Source organism: Mixophyes fleayi, chromosome 1 (genome assembly GCF_038048845.1).
Source record: "Mixophyes fleayi isolate aMixFle1 chromosome 1, aMixFle1.hap1, whole genome shotgun sequence".
NCBI lineage: Eukaryota > Metazoa > Chordata > Amphibia > Anura > Limnodynastidae > Mixophyes > Mixophyes fleayi.
The window spans coordinates 106,291,683-106,317,288 of NC_134402.1; the positions used below are offsets into that span (position 1 = coordinate 106,291,683).

Here is a 25,606-nt window from a genome sequence, read left to right on the forward strand (position 1 = left end):
GATGATGATAAAAAAACATATTGAATGTTGCTTACTTGCTCCTAGATGAGCCATGCCACAGAGTGACAAGTCGCTGCCTGTCATTCTAACTAACACAGAGCGGCTTCTCTGATTGGTCAGAGCATGGGAAGGGTGCTCTTCCTCCAGCAATGGCAAACACTAACTCATGAATAGCCAAGGAAGTGCCCTGTCAGATGCTGCCTTGCATGTACATATAGCCTCGCCCCTGAATCCGACCTGTCACTTTTGTGTACGGCTACACATGAAAGGCCGTATCTGATTGGATACAACCTCAGCTATCTTTTGCTTTTAACTTATTTGTTACTTTGACAATCCTACCTATAAAGACATAGGGAAATGGGGGTACCTTTCCCTACCATAAAAAAATCAAGTAGGGATTTGTGTATCACCTCAGTAAGCAGAATATGCTGTTCTGTAGGCACCATACTACAGTATTTGTGTGTAACATTCAGTTAATCTCCACAACATACATCTTCATAATGTTTATAATAATTCTTGATTTTATGAAGAATGATGAAGTCTGACAATGACCAATGAAGTTTGACCTTACCTATTTAGGATTTTCCAACTGGTAAATCATACATTGCTTCATGTAATACATTTCTCTAGCTAATTGGTATTATACTTTTCACTAGTCATGTTCAAATTTTCAATTTATGGCCAACAGTCATCTTCCCATTGAAATGAAAGAGTAGATATTAGCCTGTCTGGACTTGACAATGGATACATTATGCTGCAACAGTATATCTTGCCAAATAAGACTACTATTAAAATACTGCTGACATAAATTCGGTGTCTTCACCAAATTAATAAATAATGCTGCACTGACATATCAATCACATATATGGAATATACTGCACACCTTTTATTCGACAGTTCTGTTTTCTGAATTGAAAAGTAGTTTTTCATGTTGCCTATTTCCTTAAAATAGAATTTGTAATTATTCAATCAAAATCCCTTATTGGATGCATAAAGGTTACAGGTGCTATAGCTTTATCTTCTTAACAGGACAAATAAATGAGAATTGTGGCAAAATTCACAGTGATATAGAATGGAAACTGTCTGCAATGAACTATGTAGTAAGAGATTTAAATCAGATACACATAAGTATGGTAGATGTCATCTAACCCCAGGCCACAATAAGACAGTGGTCCAGTAATACACATTTGCTCTCTATTCTGCTAAAATAGAGTATACAAAAAGATCAAATATGTTCAAGAAAAGATGAGTGAACCCTGGTCACTTGATTTGTTGTGACATGAAGTGATCTTTTGCTCTGATTTTCCAACTAGCATTAATCAATGAGAAGCTCATAATTAACATGTATGATACTCTATTCTGGTTAACCAAAGAGCACCTTGCAGTATGCAATTACACAGCTGAAATTGCTGCTTTTGAGTCTGTTATCTAGAAAAGTGGCTTTGCTTTATAACATAACTGATGTTACTGCAGAGTTTCTGTGCAAATCAAGTGTAACTCACATTTGCTTTAAAGTGTACCTATTGTCTACATGGTGGAAGCCATTTTGTGGGCTAAACTCATATTTCTCTATCATCCTAACTGGGGGACACTGCTTACCATGGGTTGTGGAGTGGAGCTTGGGGAGTTGGCACTTAGCTAGTTAACTTTGTTACACGCTCCTGACTGACCCCTCCCCTCCACCAACCCCTGTAGCCTCAGTTTGAATCTAAGTGCCCAAGGAGGTGGGCTTATATTTTATAGCTAGTGATTTTTTATTTTTATTTATCATGTTATTTACTTTTATAAGTTAGTAATAGGTTTTCTTACATATGGATCGGTGAAGTGTGCTCTATATATATATATAGAGCACCCCCTTTTTGATACTTGCAGCAACACGGCTCTGTTAGGAGAGAGCTGAACAGCTCTCACTGACAGAGCACTCAGTGTCCCTTTTAACAGAGTGACAGGCGTTTTATCCAAACCAATGTCACTCTGACAGCCTCCCGACAACCGGCGCTGCCTTCATAGGCATAGAGCCTATGAAGGCTCTCACTACAAAGGCCCAGTCAAATGTAAATCCGACACCGGAGGAACCGGCATGGGTAACTTCCTTGACACAGTCGGTTACTTCCCTGGCTCAGATTCTGACGAGGTCCACAGAGTTAATAGTGGCCTCTAATGTTAACCCAGGGGGCTCTGAACAAACAGCCTTTCCAACAAGTGTGAGAATGCCTATTACCACTCAGTCTTCAGAAATAGTGGTGCCAGGTTCATCATCCCTGCCTCTAATTCAGGCTCTAATTCGGAACCAGCTTGGTCCTTATCATTGGTTAGAGGCCTGGATAAGTTAAATAAGTTGCTTGAATCTCCAAAGGCTGGACTTTCAAGAAATAAAAGACTTCGATCTACAAATCCTCTCTTATCCCTCTCTGATTCTGAAGGGTATTCTGAGGAGAAGAGCGAACCAATATTTTGAATCGGACTCTGCTATTCTCACAGACCCTGAGGAATCCTCCAAGAATCAGGATGTTGATGATCTAGTCCTAGCAGTAAGACAATCCTTGGATCTTACAGATTTAGCGGAATCTAAATCTTCCGATCAGGGTCTTTTCAAAAAAGCTAGAAAACGCGCTGTCCGTTTTCCACCATCGGCGGAATTAAGAAATATCGCAGAAGGAGCCTGGAAACATCCAGACCGTAAGTTCACAATGCCTAGCAGGTTCCTCTCCCTGTATCCACTTCAGGAGGAGGATCTGGTTCGCTGGGAACATATCCCTAAGGTGGACACCCCAGTGGCTCGTTTGGCTCGTCACACTACGCTGCCGGTCCCGGGTGCTGCAGCCCTGCAGGATTCCACAGACAGAAAAGTAGAGACTCATTTAAAGTCTATATTTGCGGCAACAGGTTCCTCTTTCAGGCCCATGTTTTCCTCAGCATGGGTCGCTAGAGGAATGGAAGCATGGGCAGAACAATTAGCTGAAGGATTTCAGAATTCAGAATTACTTCTACTTGCTTTGCATTTAAAGGAAGCTTCTGGATATTTATACGAGGGCGCCCAAAATGCAGCCTCCATTTCCTCTTCTATACAGGCTTCCGCTGTGTCGGCTAGAAGGACTTTATGGTTAAGGTCCTGGAACACAGACTCAGAATCAAAGAAGTCCCTTGAGACGTTGCCTTTTTCAGCCACTACCTTCTTTGGGCCTGAATTAGACAATATGATCTCACAAGCCACAGGTGGGAAAAGCACTTTTCTACCAGTTAATGTCTCCAGGTCTAGGCCTCCCCGATTTGGCTCCTTTCGCCATTCTTTTCTGGGCAGTTCTTTCGCAAGAGGTCAGTCGTCTAGGGCCAGACCGACACGTAGCAGGGGTCAATCATACAGAGGCATATCCTCATCCTCTTCGAGACGACCATCGCCTAAGGTTCAGGAGAAACTGGCATCCTGACTGTCTCCCTCCCATTCTGTCAGCAGCAGGGGTGGGGGGACGATTGCTTTTGTTTCAGGAGCAATGGGTGGCATCCTCCCACGACCTGTGGATTCACATGATTATGACGAGAGGCTATATTATAGATCTTTCAGGCCCAGCTCCTCGTCGCTTCTTTTCCACCCCGCTACCCCGAGACCCAGAAAGGAGATAGGCGATGCAAGTCTGTGTCGCTTTTCTTCTTTCTGCGGGAGTTATTTGCAAAGTCCCAGACAACCAGAAAAAAAACTAGGGTTTTACTCAAACCTGTTCTTGGTCTCGAAGCCGGACGGATCCTACCGTCCGATTTTAAATTTAAAAAAAGTTAATTGTGCACCTAAAGGTGGACAAGTTTTGCATTGAGTCCCTCTGATCAGTAATCAACGGTCTAGAGAAGAACAAATTTTTAGCGTCAATAGATATAAAAGACGCTTATCTTCATGTCCCTATTTGGAAGGGGCATCAGTCGCTTCTGAGATTTAAGGTGGGGTTAGCCCACTACCAATTTCAAGCTCTCCCTTTCAGACTCTCCACAGCTCTGAGAGTCTTCACAAAAATAATGTCTGTGATGGCGGAGTGCCTTCACTGAAGAGGCGTAAAGGTAGTTCCATATCTGGACGACCTCCTCATCAAAGCCGCATCGGAAGTGCTGCTACAACAGCACCTCACTTTAACCTTAAGGTTTCTCGAGGACCATGGGTGGTTAATAAACCAAAACAAATCTCAATTAATCCCCTGTCAGCGACTTAATCCCCTGTCAGCGACTTACCTTCCTGTACCTTATTGTAATAAAACCAATCACTAGAGTATTATATACACACAGAAAATAAATGCCAGGCAAGTTTACCACATCATCTGTCCCTTAAGGAGTTACAGTCACCTGACTGTGCTGACTTGAAGACCCATGGATCTGTGGGCAGCACGGTGGCGAAGTGGTTAGCACTTCTGCCTCACAGCGCTGGGGTCATGAGTTCAATGCACGACCATGGCCTTATCTGTGTGGAGTTTGTATGTTCTCCCTGTGTTTGCGTGTGTTTCCTCCAGGTGCTCCGGTTTCCTCCCACACTCCAGAATATACTAGTAGGTTAATTGGCTGCTATCAAATATTGACCCTAGTCTCTCTGTGTGTGTGTGTGTGTGTGTGTGTGTGTGTGTATGTTAGGGAATTTAAACTGTAAGCTCCAAAGTGGCAGGGACTGATGTGAATGAGTTCTCTGTACAGTGCTGCGGAATCAGTGGCGCTATATAAATAAATGATGATGATGATGATGATGATCTGCCGATGTAGTCCACTAGTAGAGAACAGCAATTCAAAACTAGCCACCCTGCAGCTTCCAGCCATCAAATCTCAGAATGAACACCCCTCCTCACCCTGAGTTGTTCCTTATATCCAGGTTCAAATTTCCACATTGCTTGGACACTGCCAGTGTCGGACTGGGCCACAGGACTACCGGAAAAATCATCGGTAGGCCCCTCTGCCTTACGGCCACACCCCCTTCTAGAAGTGGGCGGGGCCTATTTAGCTCACATATTCGGTATCCCTGCTGCCCTCCCCGGCGTCCCTGCTGCTGTGTGTACAGAGTTCATCTCGTCTGCTTGTTATAAACCTTTGTAATCATTCTCACTGCCGGCCTGGTGTGGAGAGTTCCCCAATCACCATTCTGAAATCACCCATGTTACACGCAGTATGTGTGCCCAGATCCTGCCAGCGTGTTAGACAGAGGAGCGTGTGCCTTCTGGGAGACCAGGTCCAGGGGTTCTTGTCAGATATTTCCAGATAAGGTTTGACCACAGGGAACAGTTACCCCTACGCACATCAGACTTCTTGTCAGTAAGTGTGTTACACACAAACTGTCTGAGCGTGAGCGGAATAATAAAGGGAATACTCGTAGAATATTTAACTTAAACCAGGAATTAATGAATGGCTGCTGAACATCCTGTCATCCAGCCGGCAGCCACGTTCTGGATCAAAGGGGGGGGTCAGCTCACCTGGTGCTCGGCGTCCCTGCTGCTACAGATGACTGGCTGCAGTCATCTTTCAAATGTGATCGCAGCTGCGATCATGTAACCTGCCCCCTCCTCCTCCTGTCTTATGCTCCCGCCGCTGCTGAAGGACTAAGGAGCAGAGGCTGCATCAATCAAAATATGGGTAAGTAGATTTTCTTATTTTTATTTAATATTATTGGATATGTCTTAATTTCCTCCAAATTCCAGGACTTTCACTTGACACAGAATTATCTTATATATATATATCCTCCATCTGTTCTCTAGCTACTGGGTAAGCAGAGGCTTACTGCAGAGAATATATATATATATATATATATATATATATATTAGTGTGTGCGCGAATTGAGAGAGCACTATTCCATGGCATATGTGAATTGGGGGGCACTATTGAGGGTATAATTTGAATTGGGGACACTATTGTGGGCATAATATGAATTGGGGACAGTATTACGTGGCATATGTGAATTTTGGGTACTGCTGTGTGGCATAACATTGTTTGGGGCACTACTGTGTGGAGTAACATTGTTTGGGGCACTACTGTGTGGCATAATATTGTTTTGGGGGCACTACTATGTGGCATAGGGGGGCTGCCTATCTATACTAAACTATAGTGAGGGGGGGCTGCCTATGCTAAACTATAATTAGAGGGGGCTGCCTTTGCTAAACTATAGGGAGGGGGGCTGTACAGAGAACACTATAGGGAGGGGGTGATGGGACCTTTAATTTAATGCTGGGGTGGTTTGGGTCTATAATTGAATGTAGGGCTGAGTGTGGGGAGGAGGGCTATCTATTAAATGTGAATATTAATATTTAATGTGGGAAATGGATGTATTAAACGTAAATGCTATTAATTTCTTGCTGGGGCTGTTTGGAGGGAGGGTAATAGGTTTATTTATTAAATGGGAATAGTATTAATTTAATGTTGGGGTCGGTTGGAGGGAAATAGATCTATTTATCAAATGTGAGTACGATTACTTTAATGTTGGGGCTGGAGAGAGGCCTATTTATTAAATGTGGGTGCTGTTGATTTAATAGCGGGGATGGTTGGTGTTTTCTAAATGTATCCATTATTTTTTCCAAATAGGACCCTCAACATTCCAGGATACAGACAAGCCGCAACTAAAGAAACCAGAAGCCACAGGTGGTAAAAGTGACAATAACAGGTAGGGCAGTTTGTCAAATGTTCTGAGTCTAGTGCAAGCTTAGCTAACCTGTGGCACTCCAAGTGTTGTGAAACTACAAGTTCCAGCATACCCTTCCAGCAATAAGCTTCTATATATTGGCAAAGCATGCTGGGGCTTGTAGTTTCACAACACCTGGAGTGCCACAGGTTAGCCAAGCCTGGTTTACTGGAACAATCCCAATTTTTGGTGACTGTTCTACCCAATCTAAGGGGCAGGTCAAGACTGTGTACTCTATATACACACTGCATTCTTTATATACTACACTATGGTACTAGCTGTCCTTCGTGAGCTGACCACTCCCCCTCTAGTGTCTGGTCCCGCCTCTATGATGGCCGGCCACACCCCCACTGGTGGGCCCCTAGCGTTGCAGTCCCCCGGTGGGCCCTTCATGCCCCAGTCCGACACTGGACACTGCAGTTGTATTCTGGTGAATTTGGGAACAAAAAACAGGGCTATAAAAAAGTAGATATGCTCAACATTTTGTGAGACAAGGGACAGGCTAGTTAAGGTGTTATCAAACTTGTTTCGTCACACATCCCCTTTATTAATTTAAATATTTACATTTTTCTCCTAAAGTACTGCTTGACTTAGCCTCTTTTAGTTCTTAAATTAATCATGAAAGTAGGACCAAGGGGCATATTCAGTTAGGTCCGGAGATCACGGATACGCTTTTGAACGGGCAGCGAAGGTACTAAGCAGTACCGCAATACCATCGATTTCTCTTCGGCATGAATGCTATAGAGCATGAGTGTTGTCTTTGCATCAGGTGCAGTCGCAAGAGAAAGATATCTTGACTCTCTATGAAAAGACCTAGCCCTTGGCTGGTGGCATTTCTGTAAATATAGAATACATGGCTGTCTATGGAAGCGTGGAGAGTTGTTTTATGAGATTGGGTCAAATGAAATGTTAAAAAGCCCTTTGGAAACTCCCAGACAGGATGCATTTTGAGATTAGAGTTATAACTTTTACTTATTGAATTACAGCAGTACATTTTGCCTTAAATACTGAAATGGAGAAAATCATTTTTCTTGCAGTCAAGTGTTAAAAGCACAGATGTATAATTTACTAATAATAATAATTGTTACTAAGATTGAACAGATATAGATAATGTATGCAATATTTTTACATTGTGTATACAGTAGTTAATAGTTGAGAAAGGATGATTCTTGAAGCTGTGAAATTTGGTTATCTATTGGAGAGAGAAATGAAAGTTACAAGAGATAGCGGTATGTGTGTGTGTGTGTGTGTGTGTGTGTGTATGTATATATATATATATATATATATATATATATATATATATATATGTATATGCAATTCTCAGGGGCAAAAACACAGTGGAGTGGGAGAGCACATCTCTTTTAAATTGTAAAGAACTTATGTTAATTGATGATATCACAAAAAAACGGAATATTAAGCTCACAACACACATTACACAAAAACAGTTTTCACTTCACAACGGCCCTTCTCCAGTCTATGCTAAAAATATAAATCTAATCAACAAATATGCCCCCAACTCTTGTTTCTCATACAAGTTTGTATATCTTATAAATTATAATAAGTTTTGTTCAAGTAAACAATTTCCACAGCCAACATTTCTTATTGTATGGCTGAGTTCATCTTGTACCATTGAGTTTTGAGCATTGCTAATTACATACCAAAGAGCTAAAGCATAGATTGTATTTTTTAATGTTTATTTGTTTTTATGTCAGAAGTAATTAATTTATCTGATTTGTTTTTTGCACTTTAAATCAATAAGCAAATACAAAATTTAAGGGGATTTAAACTTTTAGCAAAAAATTGTATGGAAATATTTCCCGTTCAAGACTAATATCTACAGACTGCTATATACTCATGTCTATAAAATGTACAGAAATACATTTTTAATTAATTTAATTTCAAATTATTGTATTATTGAATAAATTGTCCTTTAATAAATAATCTGCACTTCAGGGACCACTATCACACTTCTTGCTGTTTATATATATATATATATATATATATATATATATATATATATATATATATATATATATATATAGTTTATTAAATCCGTACGGCTATATACTATTGTAATTTATTTCTTTACTTCACAACAGATATTTGTATTATACACACAATATGTTGCCGTGTTCTGTGTGTTACAGTTGGCATTCTGAAGTTTATTGTTTGCCATTTAGACCAGTAAAGTAAATGAACAGGGTTATAATTAGTGAATCTTTTGACGTCAGCTGAATGCTCTAGCCATATAGTCAGTATGAAGTGGAGAACACAGGGTTAAAGAGCTGCATTTGAGACACTGTTCAGTTGACTTGTTATGTAGGGAGAGCTTGGCTAATGACGTGTAGGTACTCAGTGCTCAGGTCTCTCAGGTGGCTTCATTCGACCAGTTTCAGCAGAATGATGAAAAGATTGAGATAAAATAAACTGACAGTTGCTACTCATTGCAAGCAGCAAGCAGTACCCCAGCAGCTGAGACCCTAGGAGACCTCTTTCTTAAACAAAGGCTTTTTGCGCTGCAGTAAGCAATGAACTCCAAAATAAAAAAAGATTGAATGAATTGGCAGCTGGTGGCCACGGGAGGAGGGAAAGTTTGGAAACTGGGATACACAGCAATTGTTGGCTAATTAAAAGCCATTCCCACCTACTTAATACCAAACCATTAAGCAGAATACACTTATTTCTTGCCTTCACTGTTGCACATGACATTATACCCTAATCAATACCCACCCACTGGCTGCCTCAGCGCCCACAAATGAATACATTGCAGTTCAAGAATGCGGTAATTGAGTTAGGACAGAAAGAGCCTTATACAGATTCTCTCCATTTCTGAAGATACCAGTGTAGCACTTGAAAAGCCCAGATACAAAATCACTATCCTGTGCTGACAAGTGGCAGGTAGGGAGCGGTTGTTAGAAAGGAGAGAGATTGCAGCGCAGGAATTCAACCCAGAGGAAAATTGTGGGCATTGTGGTTTAAAACTGATAAAAGTAAAAAATGTAAAGTTTTTCGGTACCTTATGACATTTCCCCCAGAGACTATTTATTATTGTGCTCTTGGAGGAACAGAAGGCAAAGCATTATGGGAACCAAGATGTTCCTCTAGCAGTCGTCAAGATATTTTAACATATAAGTTATTTTCTTATTTATTTCAAAGGGAAGATATTTTGTGCAAAGTTTCTTATTTACTGTATCCAGCAAAAGTACACGTAAAGCATATGGCAGATTCATTTGTGATTTAATAATGTGCTTTAACAATTATATATACTATTTGCTAGTAACATTGGAAATTGTACAAAGAGGAAGCACTTTTGTAAGGAGGAGGCACATGTTTAGTTGCTAATAAGAAAAAGTAAAGGCATGCACTCACTTGTGTCCATTCAAAAGTTAGATTTAAATAATAAAAAGTGTCAAACTGTGTGCCAAAATTTAGGTCTGCCAGTGAACTTCTTCAGGGGGCATTTTTACATAACTTTAATCATGGCACCTGAAATCATAATGATAATAATAACTTTGTATGTATAATGCATGTCCAGAAACAGTGCTAAGCTTGCATGCACAATTTTATGTCAAATTTTGAGCATTGTATTCCCCAGCTGACCGTAAGATAATCTGCAAATGTTTCTTTTCATTTCTCTGTTACCTTAGGACCTTTAGCAACTGTTTTTTGTTTGCATAAAAAATACAAGTGCAGACTGCATATAAATGCTATGCATTTGCACATGCACCAGATAAACGCTTGATATGCAACTCACAAGCGATCCGTATGCTTGCTCTTTCTGCGTTTATATGCCTTTGCAAAAAAATGCACAGAGAATGCAACTGGTAGAGAACTTTTTTCATTTTCATAGCCCATTTATTTGAATGAGGTGAGGCTGTGCGTGACATGTAATAATAAAACAAATGGTCAGCATACCCTACCCCTAAGTTCCACAACCAATCGTAGAGCTAGACAATCTGGGCCGGCTCACACAATACAATACATGGGGACAACAAACATGGGGTTCTCCTATGATCTATCAATATATATGTATCAATTGTAATCCAAGAGAATATCTAATAATAATCTGAGGGAAATAAAAATGAAAAATCATAAGAGACTTTGCAATTTGCTAATCACAATGGGATTGGATGGTAGCGAGGAGCCTCAAAACTACCTGCTTTGATCAAATATCAACAGAGACTAATTGAATCTCTATGTGGGATGAAACAAATTAACAATGCTGTTGAGCACCTCTCATGTCAATAGCCAATTCCTTTCAATGGTCCATTCATTTAAGCATTTAAATGCCAGTGGGTAAAGGCACGTAGGGTAAAAAAAATTCATTACAAAAAAATCTGGCTTTTTGAGAACTGTTATATAAGTAGGGTTGAAGTGAAAACTTAGTGTTTTTAGAGTCTAAAAAATGAGATGAGAACATCACAAAAAGAGAGCACATGAAGCCTGTAGTGTCTCTAGGTAGGTTATTGCTACAAAAGATTTTTTATGGTTAAAGTTAGATTAGCATTAGAATGACAAGGTGTGTGACCTAAAATTACCATCTTTATATTATAACAGCAAGAAACAGTATATGCAGAGTATCAGATGCAGTCAGGTTCAGTATTATATGCAGATTATCATGTTCAAAATGATATGCAGGTATATCAGTTTCAGATCCCAAATCAGCAGACGTGGTACAGCGGTATCAGGCGCCGTCCTTCCACCATTCAGGGATGGTCAACTTCTGCCCGCTCTGTTGCCCCTGGTTGCTTACCAACCAGACACGGCCTGTCTGACTACCCTCTACTCTCCGTTGGCTCGTTGGTGGCTCAGTCTCCCGCAGCGAATCCCAAACTTCCTTGCGTGGGACCCTGGTGAGGACCAAAGGCGTATTAGACTACGTATCTCCCTCTTGGGTAGTATTCACACCGGCAGGTAACCTTCAGTGTCTTTATCCCATGACAAGCAGAATACAACAGTGTACTTATCAGCAGTGTATAAGTGTATATAAGTCCAGAATATCTAAAATATTCTGATACAGATCCAGAGTCCTTAAGAACAGTCTGCCACAATAGCATTTGAAGCAGTACAAAGGTCAATGCAAATTCTTACCACTCCAATAGGCTTAAGTGGAGCTGCACAACTGGTAAGGATGTAGGCCGGAATGGATATGAAGTAGCTGAACAGTAACTGAGAGATGTACCACCAGACGTAAAAAACAGAACGGGTTGGTTATATAAATGGAAATGGTACCAATGTTGCAGGTTTTTCAGGTCACCGCTACCTCAGCCAGGAATGGAGTGCTGCCTATTTGGCAGCCAGGCAAGTAGCAGGAACACAAATGGTCAGACAGAGCCAGGAATCAGAACCAGAATCAACAAACGTAGCCAGGGGTCAAAACCACAAGCATAGACATAGCCAGGGATCAGAACCGGAAAGTATTGGCAAAGATGAAGTGTCAGGACCGGAAACCAATCAAAATAATGCGCAGGTAACACACCTGAAATGCAGCTCAGCCTAATAGAAAGCAGAGAGCTCTCATACACAGGGAAATATAGCAGAATCTGACAGCAGAATCCTAACACATGCAGGGTAGCACACCTGCATTGCAGCTCAAAGTAATTGAAAGCAACCAGCTCTCACACACAGGGAAACAGAAACAGATAGCAAAAGCAAAATCCTAACAGATCTAGTTAATGGTATATATCCTTCTCCAGCATCTGGCAAGCACTCTTCCACAATAAACTTGATAGCCAGCAGTTCATAATGCCATAGTTTTCATCAGCCATTCTGAAAAAGAACCACATGGGTGACCAAACTGGTGTTGTTGGTACAGGGTAGATGTAGGTATACATGTAGTTCCTAGGATTGGCAACAGCATGCAGGCCAGTCGGTTATTATCTAGTATTAAAAGTGACAAAATTTATACAGAGAAGATAACGTTAAGGTAGTTGACTCCAGAAGGATTTTTTTACCCTTGTAAGGCAAACTGGACTATGTTTTTTTTTCCCTTTTTATCTGGGAATTTTGAGGATGACAGGTTGAACTTGATGGATATCATCATCACCAGCATTTATTTATATAGCGCCACTGATTCCGCAGCGCTGTACAGAGAACTCATTCACATCAATCCCTGCCCCATTGGAGCTTACAGTCTAAATTCCCTAACATACACACACAGACAGACACGGACTAGGGTCAATTTTGATAGCAGCCAATTTACATACTAGTATGTTTTTGGAGTGTGGGAGGAAACCGGAGCACCCGGAGGAAACCCACGCAAACACGTGGAGAACATACAAACTCCACACAGAATGACTTTGCATCCATGACTGAATGACTTTGCATCCATGATATCAAGGCTACATGATAACACAAATTATGTGCAACTAGGGCCTGTTAATGCAGAAGATAGCAATCATCTTCAACACATTTGCAGACATATTATTATTACTATATTTAGAGAGCACTGACATTTTACACAGTGCTGTACATTGAGAGAATCTCGATACTACAAGTAACAATAATAACTGTTAGTAGGGGGTTGTGTGTTGCTACAGTAAAGCTGAAGTGTTTTCAGCCGATATTAAAGCAGCTGTGGCATGTTTGTACAGCGTATGGTGGTATGGAGACTTTGTAGTCTTTGTAGAAATTTTAAGACAGCTTATGGTAACCATAACTGTCCTATTTATATTAACAGAACATCCTTTCTCTTCTGGTTCTGGAGAAGATTTTTCCTTTTGTGCTGCATGGACACCCTTGTTTTTCTGACAATTGCCCCAAATCAGCTGCGATATCACAGCTTGTATATCCAGCATAATTCTTTACAATGCTTGTATGGTCATCTTAAGATTCCATAGCATGAGATGGCTTATCTCTTTCAGCAAGATAGCAGAAAATAAGACTACAATCTCAGTAGAAATCCCATTACTTGCCTTGCATGAGATAAAATCACCATAAAAGCCTTGCAAGCTTATTGAGTAACTCCTACATCTGTAGGATATTTTTTTGAAAGCAAACATGCTGAAAATTGCATGTACAAAAAAACTATATTTTCTTAATCTATATACAAAAAGTTTTTTTTAAACAGCGGCTAAGCTAAAGGGTGTGCAGCTGCTATGGAGGTGATGAATGCCCGAAAATGCCCGGTTTAATCCCTCTTCTGAGCCGGCACATGTGCAGTTGGTGTTTGTGGCGGACTATACATTCTCAGCCGCCCCCACTCTGCCATTTTGAGGTGGAGCTGGGGGCCTGGAAGGCTAGAGCGACATTGCCCCTATCCGTATTTTGGTATTGATTGATGCACTGTTACGTCCCTCTGTTTTAACACGGATTAATAAAATAAATTATATGTAGGTATTCCTCATCAGGCACAACAAGGTTGCGCAGCAATGTGTATGTAAGCTCCATTTACTGTCCACTAGGTGATAAAAGTACCAATAGCCAGAGCATTGAAATTGGCCGCAGTTGCCAAAACATGTCAAATGCCCATCTATATAGAAAATACAGTATAACCTTATTTATAATATATTATATTATATACCTTATGTATGTGTTCATATATTTATCAGATTAATGGGAAGGACAGAATTTAAAGCCTATCACACTTGTGTTGGAAGTCTGGATCTATTTCATACAAAGACTCAAATGGCGCGGCTCTAGGAAAAAAGGTCTACAATGCTGCACAGAGTAACAGGGGATGTCCCACCCTTACATACAACAATATAAACAGAAGACACTGGCGCAAAGTATGACCTGAATGATAACAGAAGATAGGATAGAAATAATGTGAAAGGGGATAGGACAAAATAATAAAAATAGAGATGGATAAAAAATGCACTGGTTATTGTGTTTTTTATTTGTTGCATAAAATTCATTTTTTATCCATCTCTATTTTTATTATTTTGTCCTATCCCCTTTCACATTATTTCTATCCTATCTTCTGTTATCATTTAAGTCATACTTTGCGCCAGTGTCTTCTGTTTATATGGATCTATTTTATGCCTAGCTCATAAAATAATTTTTTTTCCATACTGAAGTAAATATTACTTAATTATTCTGAGCACTAAAAAAGTATATATGTTGTACCTAATTATGTTACTGCACTATTATTATCATTTATTTATAATGTGCATGTGACAGAGATGTACGCTGATGGGAACTAAGAGGTGTAGAGAACACTTGATACATAAGGTAGCAACGTAACAGTTGTAGCTGGTAGTGGGTAAAGTGTGTGCGGCTGCTGTAGGAAAGCAGCCTTATCACCCGCCAACAATGCATCAGTCATTAATGAATGGTTCAGCTACCAGTGGTCACAGTTGAAATGAGGAGGGGCAGCAAAGATCACGGAGGAACTGAGATGGCAACAGCACCATGAAATATTAACACAGTGAGGGGGGTATTCAATTGTTAGCGTTAACGCTAACAAACGAGCGCTCAAAAAATCTTACCGTTAATACGGTATTTACTTGCGGAATTTCAGCTCGCAGCCCCCTGAGCGGTGAGCTGAAATTTCGCGAGTCAACTACCGTATTAACGCTTTTCGCGTGCAATATTACCGTATAAACGGTAATATTTTTTGAGCGCTCGTTTATCAGCGTTACCGCTAACAATTGAATACCCCCCTAAATGTACAATAACATTATTTGTTTAGCAAAGCCAAGAGATAAGGTAGTAATAATAATGCACTCCCTAGTGTAAATTAAATGGATGTTAGAAGTCACCGAGGAGTTCTGTGACTATATAAAGGCACAAGTGCTTTTATACAGATCACAGAAATCTAAGGTGATTTCCAATATCCATATTTATTTAAGGTACAATGTGCATTATTCCAAATAATACACAAATATTCTTTAACGATCACTGAAGTCCTGACATCAGAACTCACCAATTATAAATGACCACATCATAAATCACTGCTTGCCCAGATAATATTTGCAGTAGTTTATAAATATATAAACGTCATTTGTGAATTGTTTGTTAATGAGTGGAAAAGTAAAATAAATTATTTATGCTTTTGGGCCTCAAAGGAAGGACAATTAATTGTTTTGAAAAAAGCATATCTTTTTCATTGATAGACTAAGATAAGCTTCTGAATAAATATTTCACTTAAGTAAAACTGAACTTGTTTCTAAATATTGGTAGTGGTTAGCTCTAGGCGAACACAGTTACTTTGCTTCCCTAAGGGCATTTGATCATTGGTGTACTTAACTCTAGCCATTCTCGGAATCTGGCCTGAAGTCAGAAGAGTTCCACTAAGATTTCAGTAATGCAATATCATCATTGCTAAAGTACACTGTGTTACCCAGTCTCCAGAAGCCTTAATGCCTGATTAAAATTACATCTTTTCAATATTTCTCCGTCGGTGCCCCATATTCACAGCATTGGATTCTACTGCTGGAGGCTTTAATCAACCACAGATCTATAAGTGATTAGGTTAACCAGAAAGTGTGATTTTTGAGTATTGTACGTGTATCAGATTTAATAGACTGCAGACTTCATACTTTATCTGAATAAGAAAATGTTTGAGGAATATATACAGCAGAAACGTGAAGGAGCTGGGAGCGGGTTAAACTGTAGTTCTTTTATTTAAATAGTGTAATGTGATAAAGAACACTGGCCCATTACTGCTGAAATAAAACTTATATATCTGAAAGTAAAAAATATTTGAGATGGAGCAGCTTCAAAATCAACATTAGCAAACATTTAGTGCTGCACAGTGAGCAATTCAACCCACAACAGTTTTATCGGAAAGTACGTTTTTGTCTAAATTTGAACCAATTAGAATAATTAGAGCATGTGAGCCAAATATATTATATAATAGAATTAAACAAATTGTAAAGGCTAATTCATTTTACCTTTTGCTGTCCTTCTTCCAATACTGTCACAGTTCATAGCACTTCTGCGTATCTATGTATCATTGTCTTTCTTTAGTACAGGCTTGTATTAACACAGTCTAGAAGTTTAATTATGTTTTAATCCGCTGTGTGGGGGATGCGATTACAAATTGAAGTTGTGCCAGCAGAGGGAACCTCCTTCTGACATCATTCAGGATTATCTAAACAGATAAATATTATATTTTAAGTCATGAATTGAAACAGTATTTGATTTTTACACCTTTTTTTATACCTCTTGATTTTTACACCTCTTCTTCTGCTCCAACTTCACTACAATAGTCTTGCCTGGAGTTATTGAAGTCTTGGTATTTTTCGTTTATTGTTTCATCCTCTATAGTCTACTGTTTGTATTGTCTACAGTGCTGCAGAAATCTTGTGGCGCATAATAAATAAAGAATAATAATAATAATTTTTTGGGGGGTACGAGAATTTCATATTTTTAACATTTTCCTTTTTTTTAGTACCTCAGGTCTTTTAAACAGCGTGAAAACCTATGTGGCCCATTAGTACTACTGCAGATAATCATGTGAATGTATGTAGCAATTGATAGTACAAAGAGCAGTCGGCTTTGGTATGCCTGCAAGTGCGTAGGAACAAAAAGGCAGGTGTGCATGCCTGATATTTAAATGAACTAAAAAATGAGTTAACCAGATTAATTTGGTGCAGTTCTTTTCTTTTCTTTTTTTTTTCTGTATAGCACAGATACAATGTTTTCAAATTAATGTAATACTTGTTCTCAAGTTATCAATAAACAAGATGTTTAATGAAAATCTGTGTGTGTGCCCAGGTGCGGACTTTGCAAGTTAGGTGCAGATGGATGTAAAGAAAAGGATTGTATTTAAGTTTAAACTTCTTTTTAACATGGGGAGACTTTTTACAGTCTAGTAGACATCTCCTGTTTACCATTGGCTATTGATCTATATATGTTTCCTATGCAAAAGTGATCTAATTGATGTCTCTACTGCATCCTCAAAGAGTTGCCTCCCACTAGGGGTTTTTGTAATGATGTCACAAATTTACATAATAGTATTTCCCTGTTAAATGGGCTCCCTCTTTAAAAACATACAACATTTAACTTTTTATTCTTTTTGCTAGGTACTGCTATTGCATAATTATTATTATTAGTAGTAGAACTTTGACAAGATTCTGTAGGTGTAATGGGGGCTGTTCAAGAAACTGTGCCATGGTGCATGTGAATATGTAAGCATTTATGCACTTTCTTGAATAGTCTTGGTGGTATATTTACTAAACTGCGGGTTTGAAAAAGTGGAGAAATTGCCTATAGCAACCAATCAGATTCTAGTTATCATTTATTTTGTACATTCTACAAAATGACAGCTAGAATCTGATTGGTTGCTATAGGTAACATCTTAACTTTTTCAAACCCGCAGTTTAGTAAGTATACTCCTTGGTCACATGATACTCCTTTAGAAAGTACATAGAATACGTCATGGGAGCATTTAAAAGGTTAAAAGAGAATTAGATTATTGGAATTTACTTAACACTCTCAAAATCATTATTTTAGCTATATAACAAATTCTCATCTAAAATAACAGGTACAATTTTACAGTAAAACCATCATGTATGTATGTAGCTACCAGTTGCAGCAAATGTGCCGTGTTTAGGAGCCGTGAACATTATTACTGTGGAAAAAAAATGAAAAAAAAAATATTTCCCCAAACATAAAATACTTTCTTGTATTTTAACTGCTTTATGATTGTTGATAAATAATATGATATAATACTGAAACAAAAACTGCTATAATAAATTCAGCTGGTGATAATAAATATTCAGATACAGGTAATTATCAGAGTTAATAGCATTTTTCAGCACAAGCCTTTACTTGACATCCAGAAAATACTATTACATTACCCTGCATAGATACATTGTTATGACATGCAATAACTACTTGAATATAAAGGGGATTAATAATTTAAGAGGTGTTAACAAATTAGGGCCATCATTAAAACTAGACTTTGAAGCACTCTGTAGAAAAATCAGTCCAAGATAGTGCTAAGCTCTTATGATAAAGAATTACTGCATTAATTCTGCAAAGTGAACTTATTGCTCCTATTCGTCTCCAGGTCCCTGGAGCATTAAGAGACAGAAAGAATGATATGATCACTGTATTCTTCCGCACACAACACCTAGCATATTTCCATCACCAATTCATAGCTGTACTTGACTGTGGCGGGGAAAGGAAACATATACGCATGTCATGTGCCCTTAGTTTTTCTTCTGTCGTGCAATTATTGTTTGTTTGCATTGTAGTATCAAAAAAAATACAAGAGAATATAATGTTGAATTGGGGGCCCATTGTTACAGATGGTCGTTTCCTGCTTTAGGAATATTTTAATATTTAGTCTCAAAAATCATGTCTTACAATATAATATAATATATAATATAATAATGTCATACTATTTTTAGGAGAAAAACAAATCTTTATTTCAAATAAAAATGAAGTGTGTTTTAAATAATTTTTGTGCTTAGCCATGAATGTATAAAAAATCCAGAATTTCACTTATGTAAAGCAGTGTAAAATGATCAATATATATTAGGTAGGCAATCACAAACCGTATAAGAAAGTGGGCTTAGCACAGAGAAAAAAATATTAATGATATATTTGACAGACACTTGCATATCAGTAAATATGTGGATGGCAGAAAGTGGCCATGACTAATCCACTCACTGTACACAATTTGTGAAGTTATCTTTTAGTTTCTAAAATGCAACAACATTCTGTTGGATCTATTTTGGTTTGTTTGTTCAGATAGTATATGTTTTTACGTGAAAGTACCATTCTACCCCATCTAACTAGATTTAAAATATCAGTTACTTTGCAATCATAAGCTTGTCTACCATAGCAATGTTTAATTCCTTAGTACTGATTTACTGATTATCTCAGACTTCTAGAGCCTGGCTGTGTTCTATGATACGAATGCTGTAGCTGGCTGAGAGTGTTGACTGTAAGAACAATGTAACATGGATGATACAGCATGTATATAATGTAGCCTGCACAATAGCTATTTGAGATGCCTTTCACTTAATGGTCCCCAAAAGTATTTGCCAAATGTACAGGAGAAGCATTTCAAGTTAATAAAATGAGAATTACAGTGACATTGTATGTAAAATGACTGAGGACTAAAGTACTGTATACAAGGCTGCTGCTTAAGTCGTGCTAGTTAATGATACAATTCAAGAGTAAGCATTCAGAATTCCTGGGGCAATTTTCTGGTCATGTTTTCATGCAATCTTGTCAGTTCCTTATGATTTTATCCCTTGGACAATCACATGTCATATTTTCAAATCCATGCTGTCTTGCTCAATTAGCTCGTTCTTGAGTGGTGTATATGGCATGGTGATAGCTATCTTTCAACAACCACTACATTCTGTTTTGTTTTTCATGTCTTTTTGATTTTCAAACTTTATAGGATTTATCTTAACGTAATCTTCACAATACATCATACTCAGTATAACTGATTTGAATGATTTGAGAGGTGGCCACCTAAACCGATAGGTCTTACCATAGCATAATGATTGATAGTTCAGGCATAAAATGTTTGCAGAGTGCTAAATCTATGTTATAAATTATACACCGTATTTATAAAGACTAACACAAATTGCTGTATAAGATGATGGAAGAATGGTACACGTGTGTTTAAAAATGTATCGCTTACAAAGTCCATCTATGGCGCTGCACCTTTCTTCCATATATTGCAGCATATATTTTAATATATATTTTCCACTTTGACATTTATGGAAGCATCAAAAGAAAAACACTCAAACTGGAGTTTGACTCAGAAGAGAAAAAAGAATGTCAGCATATACACATACAGTATATAGTAAACTTAAGGGATTCGGTGGTTGCATGGGGCCACAAAAAGAATTTGCTGTTGCCATGCGCACTTTCCTGGTATTACTGTGGCCACTGGCTGCACTGTGAACTATGGCAGGGACCAGAGGGCATTTGCATTAAAGCAGTTCAATGCGGGTAACACTTTCTTTGAAGGTTAAAAAGCGTGCATAAAAATGAAACTGAATTCTATCTACTTATATACACATCCACCCACTTTTGTCAGCTCATTAAGAATAACCCCAACTACTAAAAATTTAGCAGGACACGTTCTCTTATTATCTAGTACCTTGTCAACTTCTGGCCTTCTCTTCACCCATTTTTCCCCCTCCTGTATGCTGGAGCAAAACAAATCTACCTCTCTGCCACTCCTTCAACTGCACCACTTTGCAAATATTGGCATTGGCTTTCCATCACATCCAGAATCCAATACAAGCTTCTCACCTTTAATGCAATGACAAACGCCTACCCCTAACACATTTCTGATACTCTACCTCTCATCCTTTTAGACCTCCCTTATTCTGTGATAGCCACCCCTCACACTGGCCTCCAAAAATTCTATAGGACTTTCCCCTAACCTTCAAACGTTCAAGCACTCTTGAATAAAACACCTCTTCATTATAGCATATCCTACCCCCATCTGATATTACCCCCTTTGGGTGTTCTACCACTTACAGTCCCATCTCCACTCTAGGTTCCTCTAACTCCTGTTGTCTCAGCGTTACAATTTCCTTCTTGTATAACTAATCCCTAAAATGCAATTTCAGTAAAATACCTCACAACCCAAAATCATATGATATCTTAAAATGTCAAGTAAACTTGCTATACCTTACCCTAAACCATGGGCAGATTGGGAACTTAAAGCAATGATGGAAAAAAACATGGAAGTGCCTTCACGTGGGAGGGACCAAATTAACTGTAGGTGGGATAAACACAAATGTAGGCAGAATTAGAGCACAGTTATCCTTAGTCACATCAGTGGTAGGCGATGCTAACACTACATGTAATGGTACACGGAGTCATAACAACGCAAGTTGGAACCTGTCACAGTAGGCGGACCTAACATATAAAAAAGCTATAATGTTTTGTGCTCTACCCCAGGTTCAGATGAGTTTGATGAGTTCAGAGGTAGCCGAGGTGAACAGCTGCAGCAACAAAAGGAACATCCTTACATTATAAAAGAAGGTATGATGTACAGACAAAGTACATGAGAGCTTTTTATGACTTATTTTTGTTTCTGATGTGTTAAAATAAAAGCTATGTATGATCAGGCGCGGGCTGGGAGAGGGAAGCCCGGGGGGCACACAGGAGGCCGCATCCCATAAAATGGGATGCGGCCGCGTCATTGATGACGAGGCCGCATCGCCTGTCATGTGATGCGGCCACCTGTGCGCTGACGCAGCCGCATCTCATGTCATCAGATGCGGCCGCCGGTGAAATGGTGGTACATTGCATCCTACCCCCCGGCCCTAATAGCGGTGTGACTGAGCGCCCCCACGGGCCACCCCGTCCCTGTGTATGATAATATTTTAATAAGGCTCTTTATTGAAATGAGTTTGGTAGGTAGGTGATATTTATTTCCAATTGCATAGTTTCTATGTTATATTTCCATCTGACAGTTATACTCAAAATGGCAATATCTACAATCAGAACAAAGTACGCAGGTGCAGATGACAGCATGGGGGCAGCAGATGTACACCTGGATAGAAGTGTCTCTGCAATGAGGAAAGCTCTTAGTTTCACCAGATAAGGATTACTTTATCTTACAAGACTTAGACCTCCATGGCCCGCTCTCAGTGACAGGCAGTCTGGCGAGTCACTGCAAGGGCTAGCTTTTTTTGATGAGTTCAGAGACTACTCAGGAGGACACCATCCATCCCCTCCCATCCCTTCACTTTGCTGGTGGCCCTTCCAAATACCAGAGAGGGATAACTTGTCACAGTTGCACAAAATGAAATGCACTGGTGTGGAACATTTTTTCCGGTTTGTAATTGTGTCCATTGTATTCTGATTTCCTAGCTTTTTATATACCGTATATACTCGAGTATAAGCCGAGTTTTTCAGCACATTTTTTGTGCTGAAAAAGCCCCCCCTCGGCTTATACTCGAGTGATGCCCCAGGACTCCCAGCACCGGTTACCGCGCATGCGCGGGTTGCAGCAGCAGGACATCCGCCAACAGAGCCAGACACGGAGCGCACATCGCTTATACAGGGGAATACCACCACATGATCGGGATTTACAGCAGCCACGCAGTGGTCCCGAGCACATCCATAGTTGCCCTAAACATCGCGTTAACCGTCGACACGCTCCACCATTTCACCGCCAACAGAGGACAAAGGTGCGCATAAGGACACTGAAACCAGATCTGGGAGCTGCAGCATTCTCGATTATGGCAGTTAAAGCTCATTAACTACCATACCAAGGTAATTGCACAACATCGCTGTACACATACAGAGGACAACAAGAGCAGCATCCATAATCATATTTCCTTCTGACATCCACCAGTGACTGCTTTGTGTATTAAGACATTACAGCTAACTGTCTGCCTACATACAGACTATTGATGATCTATACTGCTATAGATGACACTATAGATGACTATTGATGACACTATACTGCTCTATCTGCCTATCATTATTGCTATTACTGTGATTGTTTTTGTTGCATGTACTTTGAAAATTACCAGTAGCTGCTGCATTTCCCACCCTAGGCTTATACTCGAGTCAATAAGTTTTCCCAGTTTTTTGTGGTAAAATTAGGTGCCTCGGCTTATATTCGGGTCGACTTATACTCGAGTATATACGGTAGTTGTAACTTTACAGACTAAACTTTATAGAGGTGTTTGCCTTCTGGATTCGAGAAAATAATTAATGTTATCGGATAGGAACTTTGTTGTATTTGTTGTATTGTTGCCATTGAAAAACAGAGGTAATTAATTATCTAAATACATATTTGTTCTCACCAGTAAAAGAAGTGCAATTTTTGTGTACAAAAGGGAGGTTTAGATAAATAACCCTTACAAGGTTTTTTTTATATCTCCTTGCAAATCATGTTCTGTGTTTAACCACTAGGCAACTGGCCATTAATTCAAATGACAGCCGTGTTTTAGAGTTCACCCAGGCAACTAATTGCTAGAGTATCTCAAAAGTGATATATACTGCAACATTCAATGCACAATGGCAGAACCACCACACTGGTATAAAAGTAGAAGAAAATAACTACTATTATGTGCTTTCTCAACTTTGTCCATACTTTTATTTTCTTCAAGTAACAAATTTGAGATTTCTTACTTACTGTATAGACAAAAAAAAACCTACATTTTATTGCCAATGGCGAACAAAATGTCTCCGATAATCTTAAGGCTAAAATGATTTTGTTTTTTTTATGCATTAATATGAAATTCAAGCTTTAAATGGCTTTACAACATAATGGGTTGCATTCTACTAAAATTAAGAATGGCACTCCTGCCATGTCACATTCTGGAGAAAACATTACCTGGTATGGCCAACCACAGTTTAATCCTGAACAGAAAAGTCCACCAGGATTAGGGTAATATGTACTGTTAAGTGCCTGGGGCTAAAAGTGGAAAGTCAACAACCTTCCAGCTAAAGTAGGTTCCATAGCCAGGGATTCTTAAATGAAAAAGGTTGCAATGATTGCACAGTAAAAACCCCTGCAAACATCTCTCCACTAGCTTTATGTAGGAAATTGTGCTATAAAGGTAACAGTAGACAGAATATATCCGTACGCAATTTAAGTAAAGAAAGTTAACACATTAATAAGTCACAGTTAAAAGACATTACAGCAGCAAAACATTACATTGTTATATATTTGAATATATGATACAATTTGAAATCTAAATACATCAACAATAAAAATCAATTATAGAACAAAAATGCCCATCAACCAGATTCACACGAGTAAATTATTTCTGATCTTTAATTTATTTTTTATTATTTCACTTTTGCTCATAAGCTAATTGAATTATTTGTCCACCAGACAATACATCCAAGCCCCAATCTGCTTCTTGATGCTATATGCAACATCTTATATGGTTGTAGCTTTATCAGGAATTTGTACATATTTGGACTATCACGTTAATTAATTATGACTTTTGTTTTTTCACCTAAATTACTGCTCACTGGAGCCTCATGATTTAAATGTTATGACAGAAAGGGGATGTAGGAGCTACCTTTATTTCAAGTGTCTCATATTTATAATCTGATTATTATTTTATATTGGCTTATGTGCACATACTTATATGCTTCCAACATGACATATGCTTCAACAGTCATCCCTGTGAAAGTAGTTGCATACTAAAGCGGCTTTGCAAATACCCTGTAAACCACCTACCAGCCCCACGCACAATATTGTAATTATAATATACAGCCCTAATGGCCAGCATTTACAATAATGAGAGGCAAATGATCCATTCTAGAGTAATAACATACACTATGTACTATATTGGCAACTACAGTGTGCACCAAAAGAAATCAACCACAATTTAATATTACACAATGACAGTGAATATTCAAACTCATTAAAAAATGCATATCCTACATCTACATGTGTTCTAGCAACAATATAAGCAAGAACAGCAAGCAATAACCACATGAAAAACCCAACCCTTAAAGCACAGAATGTAGCACAAATGAAAGGAAACATTTCAGAAAAATCCCAATCTCAGCCAAACACTTCTTTTATAGTATGCAAAGTTATGTCTTATAGAAAACAGGAATCTGAATCCCAGATGTTAGGTTAATTATCATGCATATAGCTATGGGACACATATTTTGCTTGTGCAAGTGTATATAGGAAACACTAAATTTATCTCCAGGGGTCATGCTGCACTTATTTGTCTAATACCCTATTGTTCTCTAAACTCTAAATGTGGTTGCATTTTCTGTGCATGCTCAGTGGCATAAAGCCCATTTTTTCAGATCGTAGTTGTAGTTATTTCCTCTGTTGTGTTCTTATGTATCTAATATACAAAAAAGAATACACACCAAAGCATATATTCACTGCACCCACTATCTATCTATCTATCTATCTATCTGTGACAGGATGGGCTGCCTATGCCACCCTGTCTGTTGTTGCTAGGAACTGGCTGGGCTTACTTTGTTACCGTTCCCCTTCGTTATCCCAAATGCGCCCTCTAACCACAGTAGGAAGGGCTTACAAATGCTGTCACCACTGGACCCCTTACCGGCATCCAGCTAGTGAATGTTTTTATTTGAAAACTT

General features: G+C 38.9%; 1 protein-coding gene across 3 annotated transcripts in view; it reads left to right on the forward strand.

The window, feature by feature from the left end:
* TTC29 (tetratricopeptide repeat domain 29) overlaps window positions 1-25,606 on the forward strand; it is a 199,059-nt gene that overhangs the window by 144,240 nt on the left and 29,213 nt on the right. For 2 of the 3 annotated variants that reach the window (XM_075199007.1, XM_075199016.1), the window contains exon 11: window positions 21,464-21,547. The exons of the other annotated variant lie outside the window; for it this stretch is intronic. In XM_075199007.1, the coding sequence (XP_075055108.1) occupies window positions 21,464-21,547 (84 nt within the window). The remainder of the gene's footprint in view (window positions 1-21,463; window positions 21,548-25,606) is intronic. 3 annotated transcript variants of the gene reach the window in all.